General features: G+C 43.5%; 1 protein-coding gene across 9 annotated transcripts in view; it reads left to right on the forward strand.

Moving 5' to 3' along the window:
• ttll5 (tubulin tyrosine ligase-like family, member 5) overlaps nucleotides 1-20,762 on the forward strand; it is a 508,510-nt gene that overhangs the window by 77,263 nt on the left and 410,485 nt on the right. For all 9 annotated transcript variants that reach the window (XM_063045983.1, XM_063045976.1, XM_063045953.1 and 6 more), the window contains exon 9: nucleotides 7,469-7,553. In XM_063045983.1, coding sequence (XP_062902053.1) covers nucleotides 7,469-7,553 — 85 coding nt within the window. The remainder of the gene's footprint in view (nucleotides 1-7,468; nucleotides 7,554-20,762) is intronic.

Consider the following 20,762-nt stretch of genomic DNA (forward strand, 5'->3'; position numbering starts at 1 on the left):
AGGACAGACCAAGACTGAAAAAACTGACAAAACCACATAATTATAACATATAGTTACAACAGTGCACAATACCATAACTTGATGAAGATGTCCATGAGCACAGTAAAGTCCAAAGTTTCTCAAATGTCCCACATCTCACGCAGACGGGAGAAGGAAAAATAACTCTCCCTGCCATGCCGACCACAATCCGACTCTGAGTCATCCGAAAACTTCGAGCTCTGATCAGCTCTCCGACACCGTGTACTGAGCGCCATCTCTGTCGGAAAGATTCAACCTTCCTCTCGGTTGCCAAAAGCAGGCAAGGCCGGGGACTTTGAGGCCTACCCTCCAAAAGATTCCCGACCACACAGTAATGATAGCAGCGAACGGGCGTTTCAGAAATTTCTCCAGATGTTCCTCTGTGCTTTCACGTACATTCTCCATCAATCAGAATTGTCCACGGCCCCTATTTAACAGATACAATATCATTTTTCACTGGAGGGCTGCGCACGCGCGGCGCGCCGCCATCTTCTCCTCCCACATTGGGCTCAACTCATCATGCTGACCAAGTTGCCTACCCATGAGCTAGTCCCATTTGCCTGTGTTTGGTCTGTATCCCTCTGAACCCTTCCTATCCATGTACCTGTCTAAAACCCTTTAAATATTGTAATTGTACTCACATATACAGCTTTGTCTGACATCTTGTCTCATAGTCCCACCAAAAGAGCTCTCAAAAAGCTATCCAGGACATCAGCACATATGATTAGCATTCATAATACCAAAAAGGCATAGGAGCAGAATTGGGGCATTCAGCCCATCAAGTCTGCTCTGCCATCATGACTAATTTATTAATCTTCTCAACCCCATTTTCCTAGCCTCTCGTAACTTTTGATGCCCTTACTAATCAAGAATCTATCAACCTCAGCTTTAAATAGACCCAATGATTTGGCTTCCACAACTGTCTGTGGCAATAAATTCCACAGATTCAGTACCCTCTGGCTAAAGAAATTCTTCCTCATCTTTATTCTAAAGGGACATCCTTCTATTCTGAGGCTATGCCTCTAGTTCTAGACTTTCCCGCTATAGGAAACACCTTCTGCGCATCCACTCTTGTGGCCTTTCGATATCTGATAGGTTTCAATGAGACCCCCGCCCTCATTTTTCTAAACTCCAGCAAGTACAGCCTTAAGCCATCAAACACTCATTATATCATTGTCAGGATCATTATCGCGAATCTCTTCTGAATCCCCTCCAATGCCAGCACATCCTTTCTTAGATAAGGGGCCCAAAACTGTTTATAATACTCTAACTGCAGTCTGACTATTGCCTTATAAAGCCTCATTATTGCATCCTGGCATTTACGAGTATATTCTAGTCCTCTAAAAAATAAATCCTAACATTGCATTTGTCTTCTTTACCACTGACTTAACCTGCAAGTTAACCTTTAGGGAATCCTGCATCAGGACTCCTAGGTCCCTTTGTAGCGTCTAAATTTTCTCCCTTTATTTGAAAATAGTCTATCCCTTTATTTCTTCTACCAAAGTGCATGACCTTCACTAACTGCCTCAGGGTATAAGGAAGAGTTTGTGTTGGGATGTACCCACCTTTCCACCATGTTAAGTAAGATCAGAGATCAACTTTATTCACCATATACATTCACATGTATTAGGAATTTGCTTTTGTGTATTGGTAAGAGCACAATATGAAACAAAAAGCAACATTCAACACATAAAGAATTATATAAAAAGAAAGTTGGAGGTTAAAGGATGGATATGGAATGAAATGTGCATAAATACATAAATTCCTGCATGGTCTTGCAATGTAAGCAGCATTGTATAAGGTGGTTTGAAGTGTCTACAGTGCAGTGACGACTAACAAGAATGGTTGATCAGATTAACCGCCTGGGGGAAGAAACTTCTAAAATAGTATGAAGTTTCTGTTTTAATAGCACTGTAGAGCTTTCCAGAAGGGAACTTTTGGAAAAGGAACTTTGTAGGGTGGGTAGTGTCTGCAATGATTTTTCTTGGTCTCTTCTTCGTCCTGGACATGTACAAGTCCTGCAGTGATTGTACCAGTAAGTTCTGAGGAAGCTGGAATTTTACCAACTGCTGCAAGTAGTATATTCTCGGCAAAGCCCTTTGTTAATGAAGGGGATATGGTTCTCCCACATGAGGTCCTGCAGAGTAATGATGCCCAGGAACCCGAATGCTGAAACGGTACTGACTATGGAGTTGTTGATGATGAGTGGGTGGAAAAGCGACACAATTCTCCTGAAATCAATATTCATCTCCATGTTTTTGAGGGCATTCAGCTTCAATTCGTTGTGATTGCACTAGAACACTAACTTGTTTACTTTGTAGTGGAACTTTAATTCGCCACTTCTGGTGGTTAGTCCAATGACAGTGGTGTCAGCTGCAAACTTTATCAGTTTAATTGATGGATGACTGGAGATCCAGTCATTGATGTAGAGAGAAAATAGGAGAAAGGAGAGAACACACCCCTGTGGCACATCAGTGCTGAGTGATTGGGATGTGGAGATGTGCTTGTATAAGATCACGTAAGGAATTAATTTAACTGCTTGTGAAATATAGACTTATTTTCCAATTCTTTACTGCTGAAGAGTATTTGCAAGGGGATGTGAAATGTACTGTATAATAAAGCTACAAGTAGTTTTATGATGCTGATTGATATGTGTGCACCAGAAAATTCTTAACTCACAGGCCTCCAAGATAGGGAATTACATTGGAGGTGTATCGACAATGTCTGCTGCTCAGTAATGACATTAAATATTTCAGGTGATGTTGGCTTTCTGCTGAACATTGAAAAAATAACTTGATGGAGAACTCCCCTTGTTGTCCTCCCAATGGTGGTGATGTGCCTCAATGCCTATCATCCAATGGTACTCACATCCACTGTGATGTACTGCTTTGTGAGGTTGCTGATGAAACATATCAACTCCTGCCTGAGAAGCAACTAGGATCCACTTCACTCCATTTTGTCTAACATCACAACAGGTCGACAGCAGATGCCATTCCATTGGCTCTTAACTCAACTCTGGAACATCTGGATAACAAAGATGTATTATACTTCATTGACTACAGCTCAACATTCAGTAATATCATTCTCTCAAAACTGATCAATGAGAATGAAACATCGACTGTACTTTTTTCCATAGGTGCTGCCTGGCCTGCTGAGTTTCTTCAGAATTGTGTATGTGTTGCTTGAATGAGCTTCAAGACCTTGACCTCAATAGCTCCTTTTGCAGTTGAATGCTCGATTTCCTCACTTGCACATTCCAGTCAGTTCAGATTGGCAACAACATCTCCTCCGCAATCTTCATCAGCACAAGTACTCCTCAAGGCTGTGTGCATAGATCCCTGATCTGTTCGCTTTATATTTCTGACTGTGTGGTAAACACAGCTCCAATACCATATTTAAATTTGCTGACAACACCACAGTTGTTAGCTGAATCAAAGGTCGTGACAAATCAGCATATAGGAGGGAGATTGAAAATCTTGCTGAGGGTGCCACAACAACTCCTCACTTGATGTCAGCAAGACCAAGGAGCTGGTTATTGACTTCAGGAGGAGGAAACCAGAGGCCCATGAGCCAGTTTTCATCAGGGGATCAGAGGTGGGGAGGGTCAGCAACTTTTAAGTTCCTTAGTATTATCATTTTGGAGGATCTGTACTGGGTCCAGCACATAAGTGCCATTATGAAGAGAGCATGGCAGCATCTCTGCTTAGAATTTTGCAAAGATTCGGTATGACATCTAAAACTCTGACAAACTTCTATGGATGTGTGGTACAGAGTATATTGACTAGTGCATCACAGCCTTGTATGGAAACACCAATGCTCTTAAATGGAAGATCTTTAAAAAAGTAGTGGATACAGCCCAGTTCATCATAGGTAAAGCCTTCCCCACCATTGAGCAATTCTACACAGAGTGGAACATCCATCATCAAAGGACCCCCACCATCCAAGCCATGCTCTCTTCTGCCATCAGAAAGTCGCTACAGGAGCCTCAGGACCCACACTTCCTAGTTCTGGAACAGTTATTACCCCGCAATCATTAGCCTCTTGAACCAGAGGAGACAACTTCACGCCTCATTATTGAACAGTTCCCACAACCTATGAACTCACTTTCAAGGACTCTACATTTCATGTTCGTGATATTTATTGTTTATTTATTATCCCTCAGGAGTTTCCTCGTTTTCTTAAGCTAGACAAATAGGTAAGCTCCAGTCCTGGCATGGTTGTAGTTTGAAGGTGGTTTTAGTTACAGTATGCAAGGAGTCAAGTAAAAAGACAGTACTACTTGGCATTTTCATGAAAGATAGATTGAAACACTGATCAAAACTCCCTCAACTTCCAACAAAGTGCTTCTAACTGACAGTGCCAAAATGAAATATACAAACAATATAAAATGGCTGACCCGACAACAAAAGCTAATTGCTTAACAATGCGATAATAAGTAATCAACCACAGCTGTGAAATTGCGAGTAAGCAGTGAGGTCTAGTAATTAGAAATAAAATAATAAATTACATTAGGAAGTACATAACACTCCCCGCCCTGGTATCTGTAAAAGATGCCACCAACTGAACTCATGGCTTTCACAGAAAAAACATTAAACATATTAGAGTCAATGCTCCTGATCAATTGCGTAGTCAAATATTTAAGAGTAATAAGACCATCAACTGGATTCGAAATACAGGAGTAAAATTTTGTCCTCAAGAGGGATCACTACCCAAACTTCGATATAAGCCAGTTAAATCATATCAGATATACAACGTTGAATGCAAAACAAATCTGTACAAACTTAAAATATTGTTTCGGTTTTTATAGATTTGTAATCAGAGTTCACGTTTCAATCATTTTCTGACAGTCTATTTTTCCAGTTATTCTGTTTGTTTTCTTGCTAAAGGCATCATGTTGCAGACTGCAGATAATAATGGTCTTGCTTGACCTAAGTTATCCTGGGACTGTTGCAGATATGCCATCCCTTGCAGTCACTCTTTCTTGCAAATGATTTAGTCATATGCATGAGTCTTGCTGTAGCATGTGACGGCAATTGCCAACTTGAGAACTCCTCAAAGCGTTTAGGGTCTAACCAGCTGCTGGAGATGTTAGTAGCATGGCATGTGACCTGTGGACAGATCTCAGCATCAGATTCTGGGTCAATCAGATCAAATTGTAGAATAGTAGCCTTTAGTCAGTCAGTAGGACGCGTTCTTCACTAGGCTTGAGGCTGAGGTCTTCAGTGGCATTGGACAACATGAACTTCCAAACCCAGTAATATTCTGGCTTATCATCGAATTTTGTGAGTCCAGCTGTCAGCAGGTCATAATGGGCTATGAATCTTGCAAGATCTGACATATTGTCATTTAGCTGGGGTTCATTGGGGCTGTTGAGCATTTTACCAGGAAGTTGAGCAGCGTCATCACCTTTGTTATGCTATGGTACATAGGAGCCTTGGAATCTACTATTACATGGCTGCATGTCTCCTTCATACCTATGGGCGAGAGAGTGGCCGATCAATGAATGTTATGAGGTATCTGCCTGTTCAATGTAAGTACGAGCATTTGAAGAAGTCAGTCTTTGTTCTGTCCTGTTTGGGTAATAGGTGTCGAGTTGTGTTATCCTGAGGAAGAGAAGCCTCCCCCCAAACCTTGCAGTCTTTATTGGCTAGACTAAGTCTTCAGTGTCTGCTGGTGGGTGGATATTAGCATAAGCAGACTGGTCTTGAAAATACTTCGTAGTCCTCTTGGCTGAATGGCATGGTGAGTTTGATCTAGCATCATCATTATCAGCTGCCTGCTCCAAGACTATCTCAAAAACCTTGGCCTTGGCTAAAGTTGCCTCTGCCTCTTTTTCATGTTGCAGTGCCTCTAATGTGGCTTCCATGCGGGATTTCTCTATATTGAATTCAGTCTGTCTCACTTTAACAACAATTTCTATTTGTGCAAATGATGCCCTGGCTAGCGCTGCTTTGGCCCTTGCATGGGTTTCCATCACCACTATGCTGGCTGCTGATCTGCTAGTCTGTCTCGATAATCTAGACGAACGCAACAAACACACTGACCTGGTTTCAAGTCTCCTCTTCTCCAATGCTGACATTTTAACTTACTGTAATGCGGGAACTTGCAGAATCATTATCTTATATGGAATCACCATTGAGAGTATCTTTCCACTTGGCTGCTTGTTTACTGTAACATGTTGGTGAATAATAAAATCACCTTTAAACCATGGCTGTGCTGGGACTGGAGTTTACTTATCTGTTTAGCTTAAGGAAATTGGGAAACTTTTGAGCGAAGGCAGAATAGTAAAAAGACACTCTCAACTGTGATTCCATTTCCCAGTTTTCTTAAGCTAGACAGGTAGGTAAACGCCAGTCCAAGCGTAGTTGTAATCAGTTTTGCTATTCACCCACACGTTGCAGTACGAATGGAGACAAGTAAAAAGACAGTACTTCTTGGCATTCTCGCGAAAGGTAGATTCAAACACTGATCAAACCTCCCTCAACTTCTAACAAAGTGCTTCTAACTGATAGCGACTAAATGAAATGTGCAAACAATATAAAATGGCCAACCTGACGACAAAAACTAATTGCTTAGCAACAGGATAATAAGCAGTCAACAACAGCTGTGAAATTACAAGTAAGCAGTGAGATCTAGTAATTAGAAATAAAATAACAAACCACATCAGGAAGGACATTTCTTTTTCCTCTTCCTCTTCATCCTCCTCCGTCATCCTCCTCCTCCATCCTCCTCCTCGTCATCCTCCTTCTCCTCGTTCTCCTCCTCTTTTGTTTCTTTTTGTATTTGCAGTTTGTTGTCCTTTGCACATTGGTTGTTTGGAGGCAGTCTTCCATTAATTCTATTGTGTTTCTTGTATTTACTGTGAATGCCCACAAGAAAATGAATCTCTGGGTTGTATATGTTGCATATAATTACTTTGATAATAAATTTACTTGGTACTTTGATCATCAGTGTTCAATGGGCGGCAAGGTAGCATAGTGGTTAGAATATCACTTCACAGCACCAGCAATTGAGGTTCAGTACGCTGCTGTCTTGAAGGAGTTTGTATGTTCTCCCATGTGTGTTTCCTCCCGAGTGCTCCGGTTTTCTCCCATGTTCCAAAGACAAAAATTTACGGTTAATGAGCTGCGGGTATACTGTGTTGACATCGGAAGCATGGCAACACTTTGGGGGCTGCCCTGCACAATACTCGCTGATTTGATTTGACACAAACATCTCATTTCACTCTGTTTTGATGTGCATTTGACAAGTAAAGCTAATCTTTAAAAATTTAATCTCATCTAAATACAGCCTCGAAACTCTCAGTGCTACAGCCAAGGCTTCTCATGTGTTTGAATCTTCTAATACTGAGGCTGAACCAAGTTGCCATTTCATGCATTTAGATGTTCAGTTCCGTGTCTAATCACTGTGTGTTCAATTGTGGAGCTAATTATTTCCTACTTACCAACAGACTTCAAGTTTGATGTGCGGTTATATGTTCTGGTAACCTCCTTCGACCCTCTGGTGGTGTATCTCTACGAAGAAGGACTGACAAGGTAGGGATCTTTTATTTTATGTAAGGGCCATGCAGTCAGTGCATGTTTATGCAGCACTTCAACCCAGTTGTTTTCTGACGATAAAAGCAAAATAATGTTAAAAGGTAACAATCCAACAGGTATAGTTGTGCTGCGTGGGAGGGCACCATTTGAAAGGAGGATGGAGGGGCAGAGGCATGTAAGGGAGGTTTCAGGTGGTGAAGGGGCTTCTGAACACTGCCTTCAGTTGTGGTGAGGGTGTTAGAGGCAGCTGAGATGTACAGAGGGATCTTGGGGTCTAAGCTCAGAGCTTCCTGAAAGTGGCTGCAAAAATCATTAGGCTGATAAAAAAGGCATCTGGCAAGCATGCCATTATTAGTCAAGGCACCGAGTTCAAGAGTCAGGAAGTTATAAAACTTTGATTGTGCCACATCTGGAGCATTGCATTCAAATTTAGTCTTCCCATTACAGGAAGGATGTGCAGGCTTTGGAGAGGCTGCATGAGAAGTTTATCAGGATGCTCCTTGAATTAGAAGAGAGTTGGATAGACTTAGGTTGTTTTCTCAAGGATGGCAGTGACTGAGGGAAAACTTGATAGAGCTAAATAAAATTGAGATACACAGATAGAAAGCTGGTACCTTTTTCCAGGGTGGAAATATCTAATAGGAGAAGGTATGCATTTGAGGTGAGGGGGTACATTCAAAGGAGATGTGTAGGATTTTTTTTTACACAGTGTTGGGTAGTTAGTGTTTGCTGATCAAGATGATGGTAGGTAGAGGCACTTAAGAGGCTCTTAAAAATCTTAAAGATTAGCTTTTTTGTCAAGTACATTGAAACATACAGTGAAATGTATCATCTGTGTCAACACTCCAAGGATGTGCTGGGGCAGCCCATAAGTGTCACCACATTTCTAGCACCAGCATTGCGGATATCGTAATGCTTTACAGCACCAGTGATCAGGTTTCAATTCCAGCCACTGACTGTAAAGAACTTTGCTCATTCTCTCCATAACCGCTTGGATATAACCATATAAGCAGATAACAATTACAGCACGGAAACAGGCCATCTCGACCCTTCTAGTCCGTGCCGAACTCTTACTCTCACCCAGATATCTTCTGGGTGTTTCGGCTTCCTCCTACATTCCAAAGATACACCAGTTAGGGTTAGTGAGTTGTGAGCTTGCTACGTTGGCGCCAGAAGCATGGCATCGCTTACAGGCTGCCTCCAGTACAATCCTTGCTGATTTGATTTTACACAAACCACTATGTTTTGATGTACATGTGACAAAGCTAATTTGTATCTTTAATCTTTAATTGACTACAGGCTGTGTACACTAGCACTGTGTCCATCAATGTTTGCTTCCACCAAGAGGTGGCTCTGGATGTGTGGGAACAGGTCCATGGTTTCCAGGACCTTGCGTGAACCTTTATTGACTGAGTGCAATGTGATACAGCCAGGGGCAGACTGGCAGGGATTATTGGTCTTGTGGAGTTTTAGTGTATGGTTCATCCTCTGATGTGTTTCAGTGAACGAGTTAGTAATGCCTTGGAGCTTGGCTTCTGAGTGCAGTGTGGTACACTTCAGTGAATGAGTCGGCGATGCCGTGGAGCTTGGCCTCCACTCAAACGTGGAGTGCATGCAAACACAGGCATTGATTACACCTTGTCGCTCAGCAACTGAGGTTGGTGTGGCCTTGGTTTAGAGGTGTTTGAAATAGGATTAATTTTTTGCAAATTTCATTAGTTTACTACCCTCTGCTGACATCCCCACATCAAGGCTCTTGTTACGTACAGTCAACCACATTAAACAGGCTGTATTATTTGCCCAACACCAGAGGGCTCCACTTTATGGACTCTGTCCACACTTCTTGCTGCCTCAGTAAAGCAGCCAGTACAATCAAAGATCCCACCCACCCAGACATTGGGCAGAAAATACAAAAGCCTGAAAGTACGTACCACCAGGCTCAAGGACAGCTTTTACCCTGCCATTATAAGACAATTAAATGATTCTCTTATACGATAAGACCACAAGACAATAAAACATAGGAGCAGAATTAGGCCACTTCGCCCATCAGACCTGCTCTGCCATATCATTATGGCTGAATTATTATCCCTCTCAAACCCATACTTCTTCTTTCTCTCCATAACCTTTGATGCCCTGACTAATCCAGAACTTATCTGTGGTAATGAATTCCATAGATTTACGATCCTCTGGCTAAAGAAGTTCCTTCTCATCTCTGTTCTAAATGGACGTCCCTCTATTTTGAGGCTGTGTCTTCTGGTCCTTACCACCACCCCCTCACCCACATACTTTAGGAAACATCTTTCTCCACGTCCACTCTATCTAGACCTTTAAATATTTCATAGGTTTCAATGAGATCCTCCCTCATTCTTCTTAACTCCCCCAAGTACAGGCCCAGAGCCATCGAAAACTCCTCATATGTTAATCCTTTAATTCCTGGAACCATTCTTGTGATTCTCCTCTGGACCCTCTCCAATGCCAACACATCTTTTCTTAGATAAGGGGCCCAAAAGTACTTACAATACTGTGGTCTGATTAATATAATGCCTTATAAAGCATCAGCATTACATTCTTGCCTTGAAAGTCTAATCCTCTCAAAATGAATGCTAACATTGCATTTGCCTTCCTTACCACTGACTGAACCTGCAAGTTAACTTTTAATGAATCCTGCACAAGGATTCCCAAGTCCCTTTGCATCTCTGATATCTCCCTGTTTAGAAAATAGTCTTTGGGTTTATTCTTTCTGCCAAAGTATATGACCATACATTTCCCTACACTATATTCCATCTGCCACTTCTTTGCCCATTTTCCCAGTCTACATCCTTCATCAACACTACCAGCTGCTCCACCAATCTTTGTATTGTCCGTAGATTTGTCCACAAAGCCATCAATTCCGTCATCCAAATCATTGACATGTAACGTGAAAAGAAGCGGTCCCAACACCAGCCCCAGTGGAACACTGGTACTCACTGGTACTCTCACTTTTTGCCTCCTGCCACTTAGCCAATCTTCCATCCATGTTAGTATTTTTCCTATAATACCATGGGCTTTTTCATTGGAGTATTGCGCAGACTCAACAGGAACGTTCCTGTGCAGGTCCGACAAAGAGCTTGAAAAAGCAGCAAGTTTTTTGATGGGAGTCATTGATTGGAGTACTGCACAGACGCAACAGGAGCATTCCCACACAGGTCAAATAAATATTTTTGATGGAAAACCGAGTCTCTATAAAAGAGAGGTACCACCTAGCAGAGCGGTCATCGTGGGAGCGGTTGGTGTCAAAGTAGTCTGAGGCAGAGCAGGAAGGCTTAGGCTCAAACAGGGCTTCGGCGAGTCTAGCTAACAGGCAGAGTCTAGCTAAATTTATTCCTTATTTCTTATTTAAATCTTGAGAGAATAGGAGTTATGTCTACAGAGCCAGTGTTCTGTTCTGGGTGTCAGATGTGGGGGTTCCAGGAGACTCCCTGCCTCCCCGATGGCCACATCTGCGCCAGGTGCATGGAAGTGCAGCTCCTTAGACACCATGTTAGGGAACTGGAATTGCAGCTCGATGACCCTCAGCTTGTTAGGGAAAGTAAGGCAGTGACAGACAGGAGATGCAGGGAGGTGGTCACCCCAAGGCTACAGGAGACAGATAAATGGGTGACTGTCAGGAGAGGGAAAGGGGAACATCAGATAGTGGAGAGCATCCCTGTGGCTGTCTCCCTCAATAATAAGTACTCCATTTTGAGTACTGTTTGGGGGGGTGGAGGAGAACCTACCTGTGGGAAGGAACAGTGGTCGTGCCTCTGGGATTGAGTCTGGCCCTGGGGCTCAGAAGGGTAGGGAACTGAAAAGGATGGCAGCAGTTATAGGGGACTCTGTTGTCGGGGACAGATTGGCGATTCTGTGGAGGAGAAAAGGAAACACAGGTGGTAGTTTGCATCCCAGGTGCCAGGGTCTGAAATGTTTCTGGACGCGTCCACAATATCCTGAAAAAGGAGGGTGAGCTGCCAGAAGTTATGGTACATATTGGTATCAATGACATAAGAAGAAAAAGGGGAGGAGGTCCTGAAAAATATAGGGAGTTAGGAAGGAAGATGAGAAGCAAGACCTCAAGGGTAGTAATCACAGGATTGCCGCCTGTACCACGTGACAGTGAGGATAGGAATAGAATGAGAAAAATGTGAGGCGAAAGAATTGGAGCAGGGGCCACAGATTCAGATTCGGGGATCTTTGGGACCTCTTCTGGGGCAGGTGGGATCTGTACGAAAGGGATGGGTTGCACTTGAATCCGAGGGGTCCAATATTCTTGCAGGTAGGTTTACTGGAGCTGTTGGAGTGGTTTAAACTAACATGGCAGTAGGATGGGAACCAGGATGATAGAGCTGAGGATGAGCCAGTAAGCTTACAAGTAGGTGTTGGGTGTAACTTGAATGTAAGGAAGAACAAGCCAAATGATTGGATACAAATGCATACAGAGCAAAGAGTTAAATTGTACCACTGAGGCAAAATTCAAAAGAGCGAAGAATGCGGGAGTGAAGGTGATGTATTTAAATACGTGTAGATTTCGGAATAAAGTGGATGAACTCTGGTGTAATTAGAGATTGGTGGGTATGACATTGTGGGCATCACAGAGTTATGGCTGAAAGAAGGCCACAGTTGGGAGCTTAACCTCAAAGGATATGTTTTCTATCAAAAGGACAGGCAGGAAGGCATAAGCAGTGGTATGGCTCTGTTGGTAAGAGAAGGAATTACATCTTCAGAAAGAGGTGACATGGTCTCAGAGAATGCTGAATCTTTGTGGGTGGAGTTAAGAAATTGCAAGGGCAAAAACATCATAATGGGAATCATATATAGGCCTCCAAATAGTAGCCAAGATGTGGAGTTGAGATTGCAAAGGGAGCTGGAAAAGGTATGTAATAAGGGTAATGAGACAATGGTAATAGGGGGCTTTAATATGCAAGGGGTTTGGGAAAATCAAGTTGGAGTTGGATTGCAAGAGGGAATTTGTTGAATGCCTACGAGATGGCTTTTTAGAGCAACTTGTACTTGAGCCTACTTGGGGAAAGACTATCTTAGATTGGGTGTTGTGTAACAACCCAGATCTTCCTGGGGAGCTCAATGTAAAGGAAGCCTGAGGAGACAGTGATCATAATATGATTGAATTTATACTGCAATTTGAGAGGGAGAAACATGACTCACATGTATCAGTATCACAATGCACTAAAAGGAGTTACAGAGGCATGGGAGAAGAGCTTGCCAAGGGGGGTTGGAGGAGGGATGCTGGCGGGAATGTGGCAGAGCAAAGACAGCTGAAGTTTCTGGGAACAGTTCATAAGGCATAGGACAGATGTGTCCCACAGACGAAGGAGTTCTCAAATGGCAGGGCTAGGCAACCATGGCTGACTTGGGAAGTTAAGGACTACATAAAAGCCAAGGAAAGGGCATATAAGGTTGCAAAAGTGAGTAGGAAGCTGGATGACTGGGAAGCTTTTAAAATCCAACAAAAGGCAACTAAAAAAGCTATAAGGAAAAAGAAGAAATATGAGGGCAGACTAGCAGATATCAAAAGTTTTTTTTCAGTTAATTAAAGAGTAAAAGAGAGGTGAGAGTTGATATTGGACCACTGGAAAATGATGCTGGTGAGGTAGTAATGGGGGACAAAGAAATGGCAGATGAACTCAATGGGCACTTTTCAACTGTCTTCACTGTGGAAGACACTAGCAGTGTGCCAGTGGTCTGTGAGTGTCAGGGAGTAGGAGTGAGTGCCATTGCTATTACAAAGGAAAAAGTACTGGGCAAACTCAAAGGTCTTAAGGTGGATAAGTCACCTGGACCAGATGGACTACACTCCAGAGTACTGAGAGTTTGCTGAAGAGATGATGGATCTATTGGTCATGATCTTTCAAGAAGCACTCGATTCTAGCATGGTCCTGGAGGACTGGAAGATTGCAAATGTCACTCTACTCTTTAAGAAGAGAGGAAGATAAAAGAAAGGAAATTATAGGCCAGTTAGCCTGAGCTCAGTGATTGGGAAAGTGTTGGAGTCTATTATTAAGGATGAGGTTTCGAGGTACTTGAAAACTAATGATAAAATAAGTCAAAGTCAGCTGTAAAGGGAAACCTTGCCTGACAAATCTTTTAGAGTTCTTCGAGGAAGTAACAAGCAGGTTGGATAAAGGAGAAGCAGTGGATGTCATTTACTCGGATTTTCAGAAGGCCATTGGTAAGGTGCCACACACCTTGATAAGGTTTGATAAGATACTGGCATTGATAGCGGAATGGCTGACAGGCAGAAGGCAGCGAGTGGGAATAAAAGGACACTTTTCTGGTTGGCTGCTGGTAAGTAGTGGTGTTCCTCAGGGGTCAGTATTGGAATTGTTGCTTTTCACATTGCTTGTCAATGACTTAGGTAATACAATTGATAGCTTTGTGGCAATGTTTGTGGATGATACGAAGATAGGTGGAGGGGGAGTTAGTGGGAAGTTAGTGCTGAGGAAGCAATGCGATTGCAGCAAATCTTAGACAAATTGGAAGAATGGGCAAAAATGGTGGCAGATGGATACAGTGTTGGGAAATGTGTGATAATGCTTTTTGATGAAAGGAACAATAGTGTGGACTATTATCTAAATGGGGTGAAGTTTCAAACATCAGAGGTGCAGAGGGCCTTAGGAGTCCTCGTTCAAGACTCGCAGAAGGTTAATTTACAGGTTGAGTCTGTGGTAAAGAAGGCAAATACAATGTTGGCATTTATTTCAAGGGAAATAGAATATAAAAGCAAGTAAATAATGCTAAGTCTTTATAAGACATAGGTTTTGGCCACACTTAGAGTTTTGGGCACCATTACTCAGAAAGAACATGTTGTCATTGGAGACAGTCCAGAGGAGGTTCACAAGAATGATTCTGGGAATGAAGTGGTTAACATATGAGGAGCATTTGGCAGCTTTGGACCTGTACTCATTGGAATTTAGAAGAATGTGGGAAGATCTCATTGAAACCTACCGGGTGTTGAAAGGATTAGAGTGGATGTGGAGAAGATGTTTCCTATGATGGGGGTAGCCAGAACTAAAGGGCACAACCTCAAAATTGAGGGGCTATCCCTTAGAACAGGTAAGGAGGAATATTTTTAGCTGGCGTGTAGTAAATCTGTGGAGGCCAAGTCCATGCATACATTTAAGAAGAAAATTGATTGTTTCCTGATCGGTCAGGGCATCGAAGGATATGGTGAGAAGGCAGGTGTATGGGGGTGAGTGGGATCCGGGATCAGCCATGATGGAATGGCAGAGCAGACTCGATGGGCTGAATGGCCTAATTCAGTTCCTATATCTTATGGTCTTAATTGTCTTATTTTGTTAAGTAGCTTCACATATGGCACCTTGTCAAAAGCCTTCTGAAAATCTAAGTAAACAACATCCACTGACGATCCCCCCCGCCCCCCCCCCATCTATCGTATTTGTTATTCCCTCAAAGAATTCCAACAGATTTGTTAGGCAAAAGTTCCTTTTAAGGAAACCATGCTGACTTTGGCCTGTTTTATCTTGTACCTCCAGGTACCCCCTAACCTCATCCTTAATGACGGATTCCAATGTCTTCCCAACCACTGAAGTCAGACTAATTGGCCTATAATTTCCTTTCTTTTGCCTCCCTCCCTTAAAGACTGGAGTGACAGTTACACTTTTCTGGTCATCCGGAACCATGCCAGAATCTAATGATTCTTGAAAGATAGTTACTTTTGTCTCTACAATCTCTTTAGTTACCTCTTTCTGAACCCTGGGGTGTAGTCCATCTGGTCCAGGTGATTTATCTATAGTGCCTCCAGACTTTTCATTTTGTCAAGTACCTTCTACTTAGTAATAGCAAGTACACTCACTCCTGCCCACTGACACTCTTTAATTTCTACATACTACTTGTGTCTTGCGCAGTGAAGACTGATGCAAAATGCTAATTAAATTTGTCTGCCATTTCTTTGTCCCCCATTGCTATCTCTCCAGCGTCATTTTCCAGTGGTCCGATATCCACTGTTGCCTCTCTTTTATTTTCTATATATCAGAAAAACTTCTGTTATCCTAATTTACATTATTTTATTTATTTATTCAGCAATACAGTGCGGAGTAGGCCCTTCTAGCCCTTTGAGCCATATCGACCTAGCAACCCTTGACAAACCCAATTAACCCTAACCTAATCGCGAGACAATCTACAATGACTAGTTAACCTACCCAGTATGTCTTTGGACCATGGGAAAAGACCAGAGTACCCAAAGAAAACCAAAGCAGTCCACGGAGAGTGAACAACAGGAATTCTGCAGATGCAGGAAGTTCAAGCAACACACATCAAAGTTGCTGGTGAACGCAGCAGGCCAGGCAGCATCTCTAGGAAGAGGTACGGTCGATGTTTCAGGCCGAGACCTTTCGTCAGGACTAACGGAAGGAAGAGTGAGTAAGAGATTTGAAAGTTGGAGGGGGAGGGGGAGATCCAAAATGATAGGAGAAGGCAGGAGGGGTAGGAATGGAGCCAAGAGCTGGACAGGTGATTGGCAAAAGGGATACGAGAGGATCATGGGACAGGAGGTCCGGGAAGAAAGACGGGCGGGGGGGGGGGGAACCCAGAGGATGGGCAAGGGGTATATTCAGAGGGACAGAGGGAGAAAAAGGAGAGGGAGAGAAAGAATGTGTGTATAAAAAATAAATAACAGATGGGGTACGAGGGGGAGGTGGGGCATTAGCGGAAGTTAGAGAAGTCGATGTTCATGCCATCAGGTTGGAGGCTACCCAGACGGAATATAAGGTGTTGTTCCTCCAACCTGAGTGTGGCTTCATCTTTACAGTAGAGGAGGCCGTGGATAGACATGTCAGAATGGGAATGGGATGTGGAATTAAAATGTGTGGCCACTGGGAGATCCTGCTTTCTCTGGCAGACAGAGCGTAGGTGTTCAGCAAAGCGGTCTCCCAGTCTGCGTTGGGTCTCGGCAATATATAAAGGGCCACATCAGGAGCACCGGACGCAGTATATCACCCCAGCCGACTCACAGGTGAAATGTCGCCTCACCTGGAAGGACTGTCTGGGGCCCTGAATGGTGGTAAGGTCCTCCCTCTCTGTCCGCCAGAGAAAGCAGGATCTCCCAGTGGCCACACATTTTAATTCCATATCCCATTCCCATTCTGACATGTCTATCCACGGCCTCCTCTACTGTAAAGATGAAGCCACACTCAGGTTGGAGGAACAACACCTTATATTCCGTCTGGGTAGCCTCCAACCTGATGGCATGAACATCAACTTCTCTAACTTCCGCTAATGCCCCACCTCCCCCTCGTACCCCATCTGTTATTTATTTTTTATACACACATTCTTTCTCTCCCTCTCCTTTTTCTCCCTCTGTCCCTCTGAATATACCCCTTGCCCATCCTCTGGGTTTCCCCCCCACCCGTCTTTCTTCCCGGACCTCCTGTCCCAGGATCCTCTCGTATCCCTTTTGCCAATCACCTGTTCAGCTCTTGGCTCCATCCCTACCCCTCCTGCCTTCTCCTATCATTTTGGATCTCCCCCTCCCCCTCCAACTTTCAAATCTCTTACTCACTCTTCCTTCCGTTAGTCCTGACGAAAGGTCTCGGCCTGAAACATCGACCGTACCTCTTCCTAGAGATGCTGCCTGGCCTGCTGCGTTCACCAGCAATTTTGATGTGTGTTCCACGGAGACTGATGTGTGTTGTTTGAATTTCCAGCATCTGCAGAATTCCTCGTGTTTGCGAGAGTATATACACAGACTCTTTAGAAAATTGAGCTCTGAATGCCCTGAGGTGTAATAGCATTGTGATAACTGCTACGTGACCATAGTGCCTAATTGGCTAGCTTATCTTCCTAGCTCATCTTTTCTGTCCTTACAGATTTTTAGTTGCCTTCTGTTAGTTTTTAAAAACTTCCCAATCCTCTAACTTTTGTTATATTTCATGCCCTCTCATTTGCTTTTATGCTGTCTTTGACTTTCTTGTCAGCCACAGTTGCCTCATCCTCCTTTTAGAAAACTTCTTCATCTTTGGGATGTATCTATCCTGTGTCTTCCAAATTGCTACCAGAATCTCTAGCTGTTGTTTTTCTGCCATCATCACTGCTTGTGTCCCCTTTCAAGCAATTCTGGCCAACACTTCTCTCATGCTTCTGTATTTCCCTTTACTCCACCTTAATACTGATACATCTGACTTTAGCTTCTCCCTCTCAAATTGGAGGGTAAATTCTATCACATTGGCATCATTTCCTGTTGAGGATTCCTTTACTTAAGCTCTCTAAGCAAATCTGGTTCATCACACAACACCCAATCCAGAAATGCCTCTCCGCTAGTGGCCTCAACCACAAGCTGCTCTAAAAAGCCATCTCATAGGCACTCTACAAATTCAATCTCTTAAGATCCAGCATCAACCTGGTTTTCCCAGTCTACCTGCATATTGAAATCCCCATGACTATCTAAACATTGCCCTTTTCACATGCCTTTCTATCTCTCATTGTAATTTGTATCCCACATCTTGGATACTGTTCAGAGGCCTGTATGTATCTTCCAATAGGGTCTTTTAACCCTTGCAGTTTCTTAATTCTACCCACAAGGACTCTACATCTTCCAATCCTGTGTTACCTTTTTCTAAGGATTGGATTTTCATTTTTTACCAACAGAGCCACCTGTCTGTCTACCTGTCTGTCCTTTCGATGTATTGTGGATCCTTGGATGTTAAGCTCCCACCTATGATCTTCTTTCTGCCACACTCAGTGATGCCCACATCATACCGACCAATCTCTTAACTGTGCTACAAGATCATCTACCTCATTCTGTATACTGTGTACATTCAAATATAACATCTCCAGTCCTGATTTCATCACTCTTTTCAATGTTGCTCCCATGTTACACTTTCTATCATCCCACTGACTGCAATTTTCCCCTATCATCAGCTTATCCTTCTTCACAGACTCACCACGGACTTCATCTACTTGCATACCAACTACTTCATCCTCTGGCCTATCACTTCAGTTCTCATCCCCCTGCCAAATTATTTTAAACCGACAGCTGTAGCAAATATGCCTGCAAGGATATTGGTCCCTTGGGTTCAGGCAGGTGTAACACATCCTTCTGGAAAAGGTCATACCTTCCTAGAAGAGATCCCAATGATCTAGAAACCTGAAACCCTGTCGCCTGCACCAATTCCTCAGTCACAGATTCATTTGCCAAATCATCCTATTCCTGCACGAACAAGAGAAAATCTGCAGATGCTGGAAATCCAAGCAACACACACAAAATGGTGGAGGAACTTGGCAGGCCAGACAACATCTATGAAAAAGAGTAGTTGACTTTTTGGGCCAAGACCCTTCAGCAGGACTGGAGAGAAAAAGATGAGGAGTCAGAGTTAAAAGGGAGGGTAGGAAGAAACTCAAGGTGATAGGTGAGTGGGGAGAGGTGAAGTAAAGAGCTGGGAAGTTGATTGGTGAAAGAGATACAGCGCTGGAGGAGGGGGAATCTAATAGGAGAGGACAGAAGGCCATGGAAGAAAGAAAAAGGGGGAGGAGTGCCAGAGGGAGGTGTTGGGCAGGCAAGGTGATAAGGTGACAGAGGGAAGGGGGATGGGGAATGGAGAAGGAGGAGGGGGCATTAAGTTCGAGAAATCAATGTTCATGCCAGCTGGTTGGAGGCTATCCAGATAGAGTATAAGATCTTGCTCCTCCAATGTGAGTAGCCTCATCACAACAGTAAAGGAGGCCATGGATGGACATGTTGGAATGGGACTGGGAAGTGGAATTAAAATGGGGGCCACTGGGAGATCCCGCTTTTTCTGGCAGACAGAGCATTGGTGCTTGGCCAAGCAGTCTTCCAATCTACGTCAAGTCTCACCGATATACAAGAGGCCACACTGGGAGCACTGGATACAATAGATGACCCCAACAGACTTGCAGGTGAAGTGTCGCTTTACCTGGAAAGAATGTTTGGAGCCCTGAATGGTAATGAGGGAGGAGGTGTGGGAACATCCCTGAACCCTGGCACCCAGGAGGCAGCAGACCATCTGGGTTTCTCTTTCATGTCCACAGAATATCCTTTTTGCTCCTCTGTCTATGGAATCCCCTATCAGTACTGCACTCCTCTTACCCCTTTTTCGCTTCTGAGCCACAGGCCAGACTCAGTACCAGAGAGATCGTCGATGTGTCTTCCACCTGGTAGATCGTTTCTCCCCACCGACAGTATCCAAAGCAGTATACCTATTATTGAAAGGAATCGTCACAGGGGTACTCTGCAATGGCTTTCTTTTCCTATTCCTCCTTCTGACAGACACCCAGGTACCTTCTTTATGCAACTTTGAGGCAACTACCTCCATGTAGCTCCTATCTATCACTTCCTCATTCAACCGTATAACCTGAAGATCATCCAGCTGCAGCTCTAGTTCCTTAACATGGTCTCTAAGGAGCTGCAGTTTGATGCACTTCATGCAGATGTTATTATCGGAGAGACTGGATGTCTCCTAGGGTTCCCACATCTCACACATAGAACATACTACTAACCCTGGATCCATTCTCACCACACTTGCTATGTACTGATGAGGAAAGAAAGGGAAAATAAACTTACTAGGAATTTACTTCGAGCCTCTTGTCTTTTTTTGCCCAAGCCTGTTGAGCCAAAACTTGACTATGACAATGTCCACTTCAACAACAGCTTATCATGCAAAGGCTGCTCCACTTACACCTCGCTTCTTCTTATTGGCCTTTGTCTAGTGCCCAATAGATCGTTATGATTACAAGCCGCTGAAAGTCCCGAAATGCCCCAAGCTTTTGTTTAAACCTCGTGCCACCTCAGCCAAACAAGCTACTGCTTGCGATAATTATAGCCTGCCAAATTGTCCTGAAAGGCTGAGCTCTTTTTAAACCTCATGCCATCTCAGCCAAACAGGTGACTGCTCACAGTGATTGCAATGTGCTGAAAAGTCCCAAATGGCCCTGAGCTCTTTTTAAACCTTGCACTGCCCCAACCAAACAAACAATTGCTTGCGATGATTGCAGCCTGCAGATAAGATGGGCTCTTGACCTCACAATCTACCTAGTTATGGCCTTGCACTTTATTGTTTACCTAAACCGCAATTTTTCTGTACCTGTAACAATTTATTCTACATCCTGTTCTTCATCAATATGTAGTGGATTCCAGTTAATTGCACCATAGGTTAATCGATGTAACTGCTTATTTGGGACAACTCAAAGAAAAAAAAATCA

The sequence above is a fragment of the Mobula hypostoma genome, chromosome 1, assembly GCF_963921235.1.
Source record: "Mobula hypostoma chromosome 1, sMobHyp1.1, whole genome shotgun sequence".
Lineage (NCBI taxonomy): Eukaryota > Metazoa > Chordata > Chondrichthyes > Myliobatiformes > Myliobatidae > Mobula > Mobula hypostoma.